The 14788-nt window shown below is 43.7% G+C and overlaps 1 protein-coding gene across 1 annotated transcript in view; it reads right to left on the bottom strand.

Moving 5' to 3' along the window:
• Tango6 (transport and golgi organization 6 homolog) overlaps positions 1-14788 on the bottom strand; it is a 167819-nt gene that overhangs the window by 122919 nt on the left and 30112 nt on the right. Inside the window, exons 8-11 of the mRNA XM_036188684.1 lie at positions 12442-12554; positions 11319-11495; positions 7357-7486; positions 3257-3448 (exon numbers count right to left, since the gene is read on the bottom strand). Coding sequence (XP_036044577.1) covers positions 3257-3448; positions 7357-7486; positions 11319-11495; positions 12442-12554 — 612 coding nt within the window. The remainder of the gene's footprint in view (positions 1-3256; positions 3449-7356; positions 7487-11318; positions 11496-12441; positions 12555-14788) is intronic.

Genomic DNA, 14788 nt, shown 5'->3' with positions numbered 1-14788 from the left:
TAGGGAATCTAACTCCTCTGTCTTCTGAAGGCACCTGTGCTCAGGTACATATGTACACACACTTAAAAAGTAGTAAAAATAAATTCTTTAAAAAGAAAAAAAACAAAATAAATAGAATTACTAAAAATTATTTCAAACTTGAAAATTTTTATAATATGGGGGAGGCAGTAAGTTTCACTGGGTATTTTGGGCCTAACACATATAAAGTTTTCCATTCACAGTCCTTCTAGCCATTTTGGCAGACAATGGCAATCATTACCTAAATCTATGATTTCATAAAGGTTTGCCAAATGTAATTTCTAGTTCTTTTGTAATGGTTCTGGCTGTGATCATCCTACAGGGTAAGTAGTCTACCAGTCAGTATCCGCATTGCCAGCCCTGTGATTCTCCTATGGAGAAAAATGTCCCTTTCTTGCTTATCTGATTGAGCTGGCATCTAATTACTATAGGAAAGGCAAGACAAGTGCTTTCTCCATTCCCTTTGATTATCAATTTACAAAATGCAGACCAAATGCCCTAACAATCTCTAAAGAATCCTGTGAGCTTTTAAAAAGCATTTTCTGTCTTCGATGCCACTGACCTCTGAATACTGTGGTTGTGCTGTGTGTGGCGGCAAGAGTGCCTTCAAGGTGGCTTCTGACTGCTGCTGCCACAGCTCCATCAAATTCAGACAGCTTCCTTGTGCCTGGACACATAAAACTGCCTGGAAGTTTATAATGTACAATCTCCACCCTAGACCTCAAATCAACCTTTACCCCAGAGAGTTCTGAGCACTTACGAGTAGAAAATGAACGGTATTTATAGACTCCCTCTGGATCTAGGGCACCTACTGCTGCTGACTGCCACTGTCCCTGACACTGACCGTGGACCACACTAGGAAACACTCATTTTTTAAAAACAAAAACATTATTCATGCATTCATTCTAATATTTCCAACTGAAATTCAAGAGTATAGGGCTCTTATGCTAGTTCTTTGGTTTTTATATGTTTTTCATATACCAAAAATCTTCATTCCTAATAATATCAACCAAACCATTTATATCTTATTTTCTTTGTGTGTGCACACATGTGACTGTGGCATATGTGTGCTTCAAAATAATATCCCAATCTCATCACTAGCAGTGAACTTACAAAGGACAGTTTGGTACTTCCTGGTGGTTCTTTTTGTTCTGGAACATTTGAACTAACCTGTGCGAAGGGTGAGTTAATGGACCACCTCATCTTTTGTCCAGTCCAACTCTGCCGCCCCTTAATTAGGAGTGAAGGAGGAGGGACAAAAGATGAAGTCCAGTCAGCTTTTAGACCCCCCTCCACCCAGCACCCTAAGACACAAACAGACCTGGATGGGGAAGTCTTCAGGAACCGATACACTAGAGGAACAAATCACCCTGCTGAGTAACACGGGGTCAGTGAACTGAAGGAGTGAGGGGCTTGGACACAAATCAGGAACACAATTCCCATTAGACAGGCAAGCTAAGTCAGAGCTGACAGGCAGCAGCTAACGTTCTCAGTGGGAGCTCCAGCGAAATGCTGCTTAGCAACAGGGAGGGCAGACGACAATGACAGCCACACAAAGAGCTGGAGGTCGGATTTAGTGTGACAATCATACCGTCTCACAAGTGACTGTCACTAGCCAGGTACAGCGAATTCTGGTTAAGGGGTAAAATATGGCTCCTGCATTGCCTAGGCATTATTACTTTTACCTCTTACTTAAAAAAGAAAAAAGGTAGTGAAAATAACGTCTCCGTCAATAAGATTCAGACTAACCCACAGGAACACTACCCTGACACCACTGTTTTCAGAGTATCTTAAAATCGCACAGGACGCTGGAGAGAAACTGAATCTGAGGATGTAGAAAAGTTAAAGTGATCTTATTAACATATTGTTTGTTGTTTGTTGAGTTGGTTGGTTGTTTTGTTGTTGTTTGTTTGTTTTTTTGATGTGGGGGTTTCCCTGTGTAGCCCTGGCTCTCCTGGAACCTGTTCTGTAGCCCAGGCTGCCCTCGAATTCAGAGATCTGCCTGCCTCTACCTCCTGAGTGCTGGGTTACAGGTGTGTGTAACCACACCAAGACTAACACTTTTTTCCAAATTTGAATTCCAGTCATTCTCAACTTGTGTGTGTGCATGTGTGTGCATATGTGTGTGTGTGTGGCACATGCACACATATGTGTGTAAGTACATGTGCCTGTGTGTATGAGGGAGCCAGAGGAGGATGTCAGGTGTCCTGTTCCGTCCCTCTCTACCCTATTCATTTGATGCAGTCTTTCACTGAGCCTGAACCTATGCTGGTGGTCAGCAAGCCCCAGCAATCCTCCTGTCTCTTCCCTGCACAGAACTGGGGTTATAGACACATGTGTGACCACACCCAGCTTTTTACATGGGTGCTGGGTGTCCAAACCAAGTTCCTGTGTTTGTACTGCAAGTGTCCTCACCCTCTAAACCAGTGGTTCTCAACCTGTGGGTTGCAACCCCTTTGGGGAGAGGGAGGCACAGCACGGGTCAACTGACCCTTTCACAGGGGTCACCTAAGACCATCAGAAAACACAGACATTTACATTATGATTAATAACAGTAGCAAAACTACAGTTAGGGAGTAGCAACAAAAGTAAATCTATGGTTGGGGGTCAGCAGAACAAGGGGAACTGTATAAAAGGGTCACAGCATTAGGAAGGTTGAGAACCACTGCTCTGTGCCATCACTCCAGCCCTTCATTTACAACCATTAGCCCATGAGAAACCTTAAAAAAAGAAAGACTTTCAGGCTCTCATTTGGGCACATTAAATCAAAACCTCTAAAAGGGAGCCAGGTAGCAGTATATTTTTCAAACGCTAGTTGATTTTATTTGCACTCAAAGTTGAATGTCACAAATATATAAAGCAGTTCTAGAAGTTTTATGTATGTGAGACTCACATGAGGGGCTTGTCAAGCATATGGTGTAGTATGAAAGAGTCAGATTCAGCTGGCCTGGTGTGAGCTTAATTAATAGCCATCATGTTTAAGCAGAATTCCAAGAAACATGGAAAGGGTGCCACCAAATGGCACTCCAAACAACTATTTTTGAGACAGAGTCTCAGCGTATAGCCATGGCTGGCCTGGAACTCACTCTGTAGACAATGCCTGCCTCTGCCTCCGAGTGCTGGGATTAAAGGTGTGCACCACCATGCCTGGCTAAGCATCATTTATTTTTTTGAAAAAAATGTAAAGAAACCAATATATCAGCAGGCTGGATCCAGAACGTGACATACAGCTACTAACCTGAGTGATGTGTGTAAATATCTGCTCAGACATTCTCTCACACAGAACAGCCAGCACATGAAGAACCAGCAGCTTCCGCTCTTGGTCTTCTATGAGAAGAGCCTGGTGTTGCTCTAATTCCAACAGGCTTGGAGAACACGAGGGCCTGGGTCTGACCTCTGCTTCGTTTTCCACTACCAGATGAGACAGCTCCTGGAAGCAGGGGATGAAAGAATGTGAAGAAAAGGCCAGTGGCACTAAGGACTTGGCAAACATATAGAAATTCACATCCAAGGAAGTAATCTGTATTTGTTACAGACTCCTGTAATCTCAGCTACTCGGGAGGCTGTGGGAAAAAGATAGAAGGTTTGAGGCCCACCAAGGCTACAGAGTGAGTTCAAGACCACCCTAACAACTCAGTGAGAGTTGTTAAAATTAAAAAGTAAAAAGAGCTAGGGGTATAACTTCATGATCGAGTTCTTGTCTAGTATATACAAGCCCTGGGTTCAATTCCCAGTACTGAGAAAAAAAGAAAAGATAACCTAAGTTGTAGAGTAATATGCATGTTGTGATACCATATGTATGAACTTACACACACACACACAGCACTGGTCTGAGAGAGAAAACCAACTCATGAAAGGTGTCCTCAGACCTCCACACATGCACAGTTAACATACCTGCACACACATACTAAAACACACACAAACAAATAATGAGTGTGGAAACAGGACTTGACAAGTTTTTACAACGCTGTCACAATTGCTCTCACTACCCTTCCTTGAACTGATCCTCAGGTGAGAGGACAGCTGAAGTCAGAGGCCATTCGATGGCTTTCTCTCACGTAAGTCAGAAGTCAACTCTATTTGTGGTGAACTATGGGCTTGGGAAGCTTTCAACTGTCCTTCTCCGTTGTGAATTTCCACAGAAGGAAACCCTTAAGTTCCCTGACAATTAGTGCTTTGCTGAAGTAGCTGACAGCCGAGAGTAATGGTGTTCAACTGCGCTCGGCAATTTTCCTCCCTGGGGGACGTTTGGAAATGACTGCAGGCCATCAATGTCATGATTGGGGGTTAACACAGGCATTTAGTGGGGAGAGGTCACAGATGCTCCTAAAAATCCTACAAGGAACAAGACAGCCACACCAAAGAACACTTATCTAGGCCAAATGTCGATTTTGCCAAGGTGAAGTTTCCCTGGTTTCAAGCAGGGCTTCCCAAACATTTCCACTCACAATCTCTTTTCCCTGAGAAATTTTAATACAATTCCATGTATGGTTGTACATAAAACAAGTATACTAGTCAAGCAAATGGTGGTAATAAATTATAAAGAAATTTACTTTAAGACAATTCTTTGGCATACATACGCTTTTACCATTTATTAAAGATAAACTAGGGCTGAAGAGATGGCTTAGAGGTTAAGAGCATTGGCTGTTCTTCCAGAGGTCCTGAGTTCAATTCCCAGCAACCACATGGTGGCTCACAACCATCTGTAATGAGATCTGGCACCCTCTTCTGTATACTAAATAAATAAATCTTTTTTTTGTTTGTTTTTCAAGACAGGGTTTCTCTGTGTAGCTTTGCGCCTTTTCTGGAACCCACTTGGTAGCCCAGGCTGACCTCGAACTCACAGAGATCCACCTGGTTCTGTCTCCCGAGTGCTGGGATTAAAGGCGTGTGCCACCTCCCAGCTAAATAAATAAATCTTAAAATTAATTAATTAAAAAGTGAACTAATTTGCATACTAATGAGATGGGTTTGCTTGATTAATTTTACACGAAGAATTCAATCTTGAATATTTGATACTGCAGGATATACAGCATCTTCAATGTTTCTCAGGGTAGTTCAATATTTTGATTTTTTTTTTTTTTTTTTTCGAGACAGTTTCTCTGTGTAACAGTCCTGGCTGTCCTGGAACTTGCTTTGTAGACCAGGCTGGCCTTGAACTCACTGAGACCCACCTGCCTCTGCCTCCCAAGAGCTGAGATTAAAGGTGTGCGCCACCACTGGGCCACATTTTGACTTTATAAACATCAATACAGAGAACTCAAGTTTGCTTAACTATGTAACAGAAAATTGGATAATCAGTTGAGGGCCATTTCAGAACTTAGTCAAAATTCTGACCTAATCCAAGGCCAAAATTCATTGCCCAGTCAGCAATTAAAAAAATCATTATTATGTATGTGTCTGTGTGTGGGTTTGTTCATGTGAATGCAGATATCCAAGGTGGTGTTAGGTCTGTGGCACCTGAGCAGCTGGAGCAGCCTGACATGGGTGCTGAGAACCAAATTCAAGTCCTCAGGGAGAGTAGCAAGGGCTGCTAACCTCTGAGCTTCTCTCCAGTCCCTCAACCAATACTTTTTAAAATCAAGAATTCTAACAAAATAAAATTAAAAGATAAACTAATTTAATATTTACCTGCTGAGGAATGGTGGTTGGAAAAATATTAAAACTCTTTGTTTTCCACAGTTAAACCACTGTTTCTATAAAAGCAGAAAGCATTGTAGTTGATACTATATGACAACCTCAAATCAGAGTGGAGATGTCTCAGGCTGGGCTTGTTGGCACTGGGTGGTACAATGGCCTGCACTGTGTAAAGGGCATTTGCCCAGTGTTCAGAACCAAGGCCTCAGTGACACTGTGTGGCCCAAGAGCTGTCAGAAATGCCCTGAGCTCATTCCCCACCTGATTTTCAATTAACTTTTGGATATTTTGTGGTCAGAAACCTTTCAGTGTTGACAGATGTTTTGTGACCCACATTCACTTATGTGACCTCATCTGAAGAAGCTTGTGTTGGCTGGATAGAGTTTAGCTGGCAGAGTACTTACCTAGCATGCACAAACCCTTAGGTTCCATCCCCAGAACTCCCTAGAACACATGCCTGTAATCCTAGCACTCAGGAAGTAGAGGCAGAAAGATCAGCCAGCCTGGGCTACATGAGACCCTTCAAAAAACAAACAAACAAATGAATAAACAAATCAACCTGGGGTTTAGAATAAAACTCTTTGAGTTGGTAGTGGTGATGGCACTTTGCTCTGTTTTTGGAAACAATCTCATTATGTAACCTGTGCTAGCCTGAAATTCAAAATCCTCCTCCTGTCTCTGCTTCCAAAGTGCTGCTGTTACAGACATGTACCACCACACTTGGCTGGTTTAGATCATTAAAAGAAAAAATTCATTTATTTTTCTTTTATGAGTGTATGAGTGTTCTGCCTGTGTGTATGTATGTACACTTTGTGTGTGTGTGGTACCTATAGAGGTCAGAAGGAGGCTTTGGATTCCAGAAGGCTGTGAGCCACCATGTGGGTGCTGGGAACTGAACCCAGGTTCTCTGGAAGAGCAGCCAGTGCTTTCAACCAAAGAACAGCTGGAAACAAAGTGCACAAATAAGAGCATCTCCCCTTTGAATATCAGTGTGCGGCTGGGATGGGGAGGAGAATGAACATGGAGAAAGCTTAAAAAAAAGAATTATCCCTATTCCAAGTTCGAGAAACAATCAGCTTCGAATTTCCAGCCACCACCCAATGTTAAACTCCACAGATGCTCTCTTAGGACAGACTTGAGAACGTGGGACAAACAAAGCTGGAGGTCTCCAGCAGACATCAGGCGGAGCTAATGCTATGGGGTGCAAGTTACTTCTGGAGATGAGGGCCAAAGGAAACACAAGGGCACTCAGCAAGAACCGGAAAGGTTTCCAGTGGCTACAGAGTGAACTAGGGAGGCAGAAGGGCTGTCTCCCTGCCAAAGACCTGACAGCACAACCGTCAGAAGGATAAGGGATTACTCTGCGGCTGTAAAACCTGCTATTAACTTCAAAAGGCTTCTTACTGTCAACACGAGCGAAGATGAACTCTTTCCTACATCAACAGGGCTGCTTTGTTCACGTCTAACACTTCAGTGCAAATCCCCCAGCAAAGGAGTCAGAGCGCATCATCATAGGTCCCACTGATGCGTCCCTCTCTTGACCACTCCAATGCTATCGGGAACTGAATTGCTCTTAGTCTTCTGTTCATTTGCCCCAAACTGGAAGCTAAATTTTAGGACCTAAAATTATGAGTGCCTTAAAAAGTCAAAGGCTTTCTTGGAGCTGCCCCAGAATGAAGAGATGTGACTGTGAGCTCCTACCTTCAAACAAAAGATGAAGAAGTCTCCTGCCAAACCACACTGCTGGCAGTGGGACAGCAAGTCCCCAAGATGCTCCATCTGGCTCTGCTCCGAAGACACCTTCTGGTACAGGGCTTCATCTTCATCATCACTGCAACAGTGGGTAAGAACATTCATGTCAGTGTCACCCAACACAGCATTTTTCCCTTGAAACCTCCATAATTTTCTTTTTTAAAGTTGCTTTTATTTTGTGTGTGGGACTACAGGGGCACATGTGCATTGGCATAAAGCTGCACGTGGAAGTCAGAGGACAATTCTCAGGCATTCTTTCCAGACACCTTGTGGGATCCAGGCATCAACTCGGGTTGGGGCCTGAGCACAAATGCTTCTAACTACTCTGTCAAGTCAGGAGGCTGAAACCTCATAATAACCTTCTCACGTAACACTATTTCCATGTAGATAATCTTTAGATAGACCTTGAGAATGTTTTCCTTGCTGAAGGAGGAATGCAAAGTGTTTATTATTAGAAGCTAAGCTACTACACCCTGTATGATCATTTCTTTCTCAAAGAGGAAACGATTCCTGAAGGAAGTGGCTTTCAGGATTATCATTGAAAAATTAAAACAAAAAATGTCAGGAGCGTCTGAAAAAAAAAAAAAAAGAGGATCACTGATGCTGGATGTGGTGACTCATCCCTATAATCACAACTTGGGATGATGCAGGACGATTGTTTCAAGTTTGAGGCCAGCCTGGGCTACATAGTAAGTTCTAGACTAGCCTAAAATATAGTAACTGAACAAACAGCCACAATAAAGAACTATAAGCCCAGCAGTGGTGGCACACACCTTTAATTCCAGCATGCAGGTGGCAGAGGCAGGAGGATCTCCATGAGTTTGAGGCCAGCCTGGTCTACATTGGAAGTTCTAGGATAGACAGGGCAACACAGAGAAACCCTGTCTCAAAAACAAACAAAAAAAAAAAAACAAAGTAAAAAATCTAGCTCCCCAGATCATATCTAAATGCTCATATAGAGTTGTGTTTGTTTATTTTGAGACAGGGTCTCACTATGTAGTCCAGGCATGGAACTCACGCTGCAGACCAGACTGGCCTTGCACTCACAGAGATCCGCCTGCCTCTGCCTCCTGAGTGCCAGGATTAAAGCTGTGTACCACCATGCCTGGCTTAAAATTTCTTTAAAACAACTTCTTGCAGGAAGCTTCTGCTGGGCGAAGGGCAAAGTGAAAGGAAAGTGGTAAGACACACGGAGCTGCCTGCCCTGCCCTAGGAGAGCCAGCAAGGCTTTTAGAACAAATGACCACACCACACCACACACCATAACACACACACACACCACACACCATAACACACACACCACACACACACACCACACACCATAACACACACATACACGACACACATACACCACACACACCACACACACCACACACCATAACACACACCACACCTCACACCACACACCATAACACACACCACACCTCACACCACACACCATAACACACATACACCACACATACACCACACACACACACCACAACACACACACACACACCACACCACACACCACACACCATAACACACACATACACCACACATACACCACACACCATAACACACACACACACCATAACACACACATACACCACACACATACACCACACACCACACACATACACCACACCCCACACACCCCACACCATAACACACATACACCATCACACACACACCATACCACACACACACACACCACACACACACACACACACACACACACCACACACACCCCACACCATAACACACATACACCACACACACACACACACACACCATACCACACACACCACACACACACACCATACCACACACACCACACACACACACACACACACACCATAACACACATACACCACACACACCACACACACCATACTACACACACACATACCATACTACACACACACACCATACTACACACACACACACACACACACACACACACCACACACACACACCACACCATACCCCACACACACACACACACAGTTTTCAATCTTTTGGAAACTTCCATTGTTTTAAGTGTCTATGGGCCTTTTTTTTTTTTTTAACCCAGGTGTTCATGTAACATTTGTGTGTGTGTGTGTTACAATGCCAAAAGGGCTGTACCCATAACCAGAGCAGACACCCAGATTTTAAGGAGTGGTTGCTTCTGGCAATGGATGGAGATTCATTTAATCACTGGTTACTAACTATATTCTCATCAGGAAGTAAAATAATAGTTTCAATGAGAACTAAGGTTTTTTTCATACATACGTTACTAATTAAACATGACAAATACTTTAAAACTCTTTTTTTTTCTTTTGTTTTTTTTTTTTTTTTTTTTTTTTTCCGAGACAGGGTTTCTCTGTGTAGCTTTGGAGTCTGTCCTGGAACTCACTCTGTAGACCAGGCTGGCCTCAAACTCACAGAGATCTGCCTGGCTCTGCCTCCCAAGTGCTGGGATTAAAGGCGTGCGCCACCACTGCCTGGCTAGTTTAAAACTCTTGGGGAACTGGGGTTGGTATGTAAAATGGAAAAAATTTTAACAAATAAATATATTTTTTTAAAAAAGAACAAAAATCTACCAATGGTTAAGATCTTGGGTCAAAAAAATAAAAAATAAAAAAAACTCAAATACTCAATGGGCTCAGCTAATAGACCTGCTAATATTCAACAATTCCCAGGAAGTTTCCATCTGTTCTAATAATTCTACTTTAATATTATGTTTTTGCGATTTCCCTCATCTGTCATATTCAGTGTATGTTTTACATTTTCACCAAGTTAATCATGAATATGAAGCTAAATTTAAGCACTTCCACAAACAGCAACACTTTGGATGCGACCGGAAGGGAGCAGCTGGGCCAGTGACATACTACATGTGGACAGCCAGCAGAAGCTTAGGTTGAGAACACAGCACTCTCCACAGATGATCAGAAAGTAGGAGTATGTAAAATACAGACTTGCAGGGCTGGGAGCACAGCTCAGGTGCCAGGATGCACGTCAATCTCCAGTGCCACAGAAATAAAATACTGGTGAGGTGGAGAAATAAACTGTCCACTCTACTAATATGTATTAAGCACTGTTTGTTTCATTGGTTGGTTTTGTTTGTTTGTTTGTTTCCAGATAGAGTTTCTCTGTGTAGCCCTGTCTGTCCTGGAACTAACTCTGTAAACCAGGCTGTCCTCGAACCCAGATCCACCTTCCTCTGCCTTCCGAGTGCTGGGATTAAAGACATGCACCATCACTGCCCAGCCTATCAAGTACTTTCTAACCCATTCTTATGAGAAACAAACCTCATTATAAAATTACCAATTTCAGAAATCAGACAGTTTCCCTTGAGTAAGGCTGGGGAGGGGGCAAGAGGGATGGCTCAGCAGGTAAGAGCTCTTCCAGAAGTCCTGGGTTTGAATCCCAGTATCCACACAGTGGCTCATAACCATCTGTAACTCCAGTTCTAGGGGATTGGACACTCTTTGCTGCACCAGGCATGCATGCAAATATCCATGCAGACAAAACACCATACATATAAAATAAATACATAAATAATTTTTAATTTAAAAAAAAAAGACAGCAAGGGCATACAAATCCATTGTGCTTTTTCAATCAGAAACAGAACTGGATTGCTCTGGTGTTAAGGGTGAACATGTGCTGCCCTTTGCTCTGATTCTCTGGCAAACACTAAGCAGTAACTGGGCCTGCTGTGATGTGGAGCTGAGAGGCTCCAGTAAACCGCACCTACTATTAGCTGGCATCTTGGAATAACACCCGAAGGATCATTTAAGGCTCTGGTTTCTTTAAAGATTATACATAGAAGCTGCTTGGCTGCCTGTTTCTGGTTTCCTTTCCATCAGTGCCCCCTAGCGGTCGACTCCAGAACAGTGCAATACATCAATCCTATCAGGCCTGACAGCAGAGGGTGGTGAGCTCACCTAATGGCCTCGTTGACGGTAATCACAATGCCACCGTGCATGGCAGCTCTAAACTGACACTGAGGATGGAGGGAGGGCACCGTTCTGTCCAACCCCGAAAATCCTTTCAAGCTGGCAATTGCCTTCGTCCTTTCCAGCTTCACCAGAATCCATAACAAGATCTCTTGGCAAAGTGACCTGGCAGAAAAAGCAGTTATGAATGAATAAGCCTGTCATCGTACTCCAGGCAGCTAACAAGCTACTCGGAAAAAGAAGGACTGTCAGATTCCCAAATGCTGCCCCGTCACTGGCTGCTGACACAGAATTTCAGAGTGCAAATGCCCTGGAAGTCACCCAGGGACAGCCTAACCCTTGGTTCTAGAAGCACCTCTGGTAGCCACAGGAGCACCATGTGACTTTTCTTTCTCTTCCTTCAAGTGTGCTCTACCTGTGCTGAGACACTGTGAATGAAAGCTTGCATTGAAAAACAAATTCTTCTCAGGGTATCAACAGCTGGTGACCAAGAAATAACAGCATATCAGCAAGAGATTGATGATTCCTGTGTCAGTGACTAGAAGAGGCTGGAACTGATACACGCACCTTCCTTCTCAGTCTTTGATGAGAATGGAACAGTGCTAGAGGTTTTTTTTAAGATTCTTATTCTTAGGCTGGACATGGTTACACATGCCTTTAATCGTAACTACAGGGTTGAGTATCTTTCTCCACTATTTGCCAGGGACCGTGCCAAGGACTCCAGTGCACATTCTGTCTTCACAGTAACCCAGTGAAGTACTATTGTTGTGTATCAGATTACATTTTTTTTTTTTTTTTGCTTTCTCTTTTTTCTCTATAATGCTAAGGATCACATCCAAGGGTCTCATGCATACCAGGCACGTCCTCTACCACTGAGCTACATCCTTAGCCTGCCCCAAATCAAAATTCTATAGGACAGGCTACAGAAAATCATCCAAAAACTACATCCAATTCCCCTCAACCTGCAAAAACCTTGTTCTTTTCTGTATAACTGAGCGAGAGAATCCCCAAACACCTTTCTGCCTTAGAAAGAAAATCGTGTGCCAATTCAAAGTTCACTGTTTACAAACAAACGGGACTCTAATTATAAGCAAATAAACTGTTTGCCTACCTTATGTGAGACACACTCTGCTTGGTAAAACAGTAGAGAGAAAAGAGCACCCGGAGGGGCGGCAGCAGGGCGTCCAGCAACACGGGGAGAGGCTCGTTAGCCACCACACACACCTAGGGACAAGGACACGGTGAGACAACCCACAACACCAACCTTCCACAGGACTCGGAGTTTATCTTACACAACACTCTCTTCAAAGGCACACAGTTCTAGTCCAAGGCTGTCCTGAACCTGGCAATGGAACTACGGTGGCTGAAAGTGGCTAACGGTGAGTTCCAGCACCTTCTCAGACTGAGAAACAGCCCAAAGCCAGGGGGTTCACCCATTTCCTGACCCCTTTCCTTCCTAGCTTCTGGCTGCCTCTGAGCCCCCTGATGTATCTAGTGTGATCTGTACGGTAACTGGCCTGCTGCCGAAGGCTGATTAACAGTTAACTATTACCAAATAGGAAAACTGAAAACCAGTCTGAAGGACGAGGCCCTGAGCTCAATGGTGGGGCCTGTGCTGGACTAAATCCTAGGAGCTGAAAGAAAAGGGAAATTAACCTAAAACCTAGATTAGAAACAAAAGAGCTCACTGTGGTTCATCCCTTCCAGACTATGAAGCTATATGGCTGTTCTATTCTCTCCAAGTCAAGAAATGCTCAAAGGATATGCTCATGATAGCTCACAGCCCCAAACCCCAGCATTCAGGAGACCAAGGCAAGAGGATTGCTGTGAGTTTGAGGCCAGCTAGGGCTATAGTTAAGAAACTCTATCTTTAAGGGGAGGGGGTTATGGCTCATATCTGTAATCCCAGTAGCACCAAGGCAGAATCAGGAAAATCACTTAACGTTTAGGCCAGCCTGGTCTACACAGCAAGTCCCAGGTTAACCTGGGCTATACAGCAATCATCTTCAAGGGAGACAGGGAGTTGGTGCTGGGGAGTCTGGGGAGTCGACTCAGTCACTTGCTGTGAGAACACGAGCATCTGAATTTGATCCCTAGCACCACACAAAAGCTGGGCATAGCCACATGGTGCTTATAACCCTAGTGCTCAGGAGCAGAGACAGAAGTATCCCCAGGACTCACTGACCAGCTAGTCTACCCAACTCCATGAGCCCCAGCTAGTGAAAGACTCTGGCTCTCTGGAAAACAGCCAACATTGACCTCTGGCCTCTGCATGTGCATGCGCAGACATGCTGATATATACCCATGAACACGTACACATTCATACAACACACAAAAAGTAAATGTAATAATCACATGGTTGGACATGGTGGCAAATGCCTGTAACTCGAGTACTTAGGAGACAGACGGGAGGATTGCCTCACACAAGTTCAAGCCCAGCCTTGTATATACAGTAAATTCCAGGCCAGAGAGGGCTCTATATCACATGAGGTACACACACACACACACACACACACACACACACACACACGCATAAACTCTCCCTATTATTTTTAGCAGCTTTGTTTAAAGAACAGGGAAACTTAAAAGAGTGCTGGGGTACAAATCAATGCTATTTCTGAGAGATGGAAGCTTGTAAAGGGCCACATGTAGACTGGGAAAAGCTGTTTTCCCAGCAAACTTTGTCCCTTTAAATTAAATGAACTCTAACTTTCCACGCTTCTCATGCCTCCTGACTCTTCTGTGGAACCTGATAAATAAGAGTCTGCTTCCTGTGCATGACCTAATTTCCATACGCTGCAAATGAAGGGCCTTGTAGGGCTGTGTTCAGAGGTAGTATGCAGCCTAATTACAGCATCACCAACTACAGGAGGTAGAAGAGATCTCCCAGATAAGCTAAGGGCCATTGTCTAGCTCTGGAGCCTGTTCTCAGAGGTCGGTGCTGAGCGGCCATCCTTCTGCATCTTTTGATGGCTTGAGAAAGCCAACACACTTCAATTTTATTTTATTCTTTTGCAGTGCACGAGACTGAGCCCAGAGCCTCAAGCACGCTAAGTATGCCATCCACCCCGAGCCACGCCCTGGACTCAAACTTTAGCAAAGCTTCAATCAAGCAAATTTCTCAGAGGCATATATTTTTGTTGATCCTGAAATTCTCTAAAACTTTTATGCATTTTCCAATAAGAAAGCAATGATTTTCTACTAGAAAAAAAACCTGTACAACTATCTATACAAATACATTATTTAATTTTATACAAAGGCTCAGCAAAATGTGAGCCAGCTAGGTGCCAGCTAAATGCCAGGCAAGCCTGAGGTGCTGTGAATACAGGGATGAGCAAAGTCGGCTTTAAAGAAGCTTACATTCCTGTGAGGAAGACCGAAAACCACCACTAGGGAAGGGAAGGGCTCTAAGAAGGAGTATATAAACACAGCAACAGTGTTCAGAATTAGGGACAATG

Source organism: Onychomys torridus, chromosome 5 (genome assembly GCF_903995425.1).
Source record: "Onychomys torridus chromosome 5, mOncTor1.1, whole genome shotgun sequence".
Classification (NCBI taxonomy): Eukaryota; Metazoa; Chordata; class Mammalia; order Rodentia; family Cricetidae; genus Onychomys; species Onychomys torridus.
Note: the sequence above shows the minus strand (reverse complement) of the source record. Positions and strands in the feature narration are given on the sequence as shown.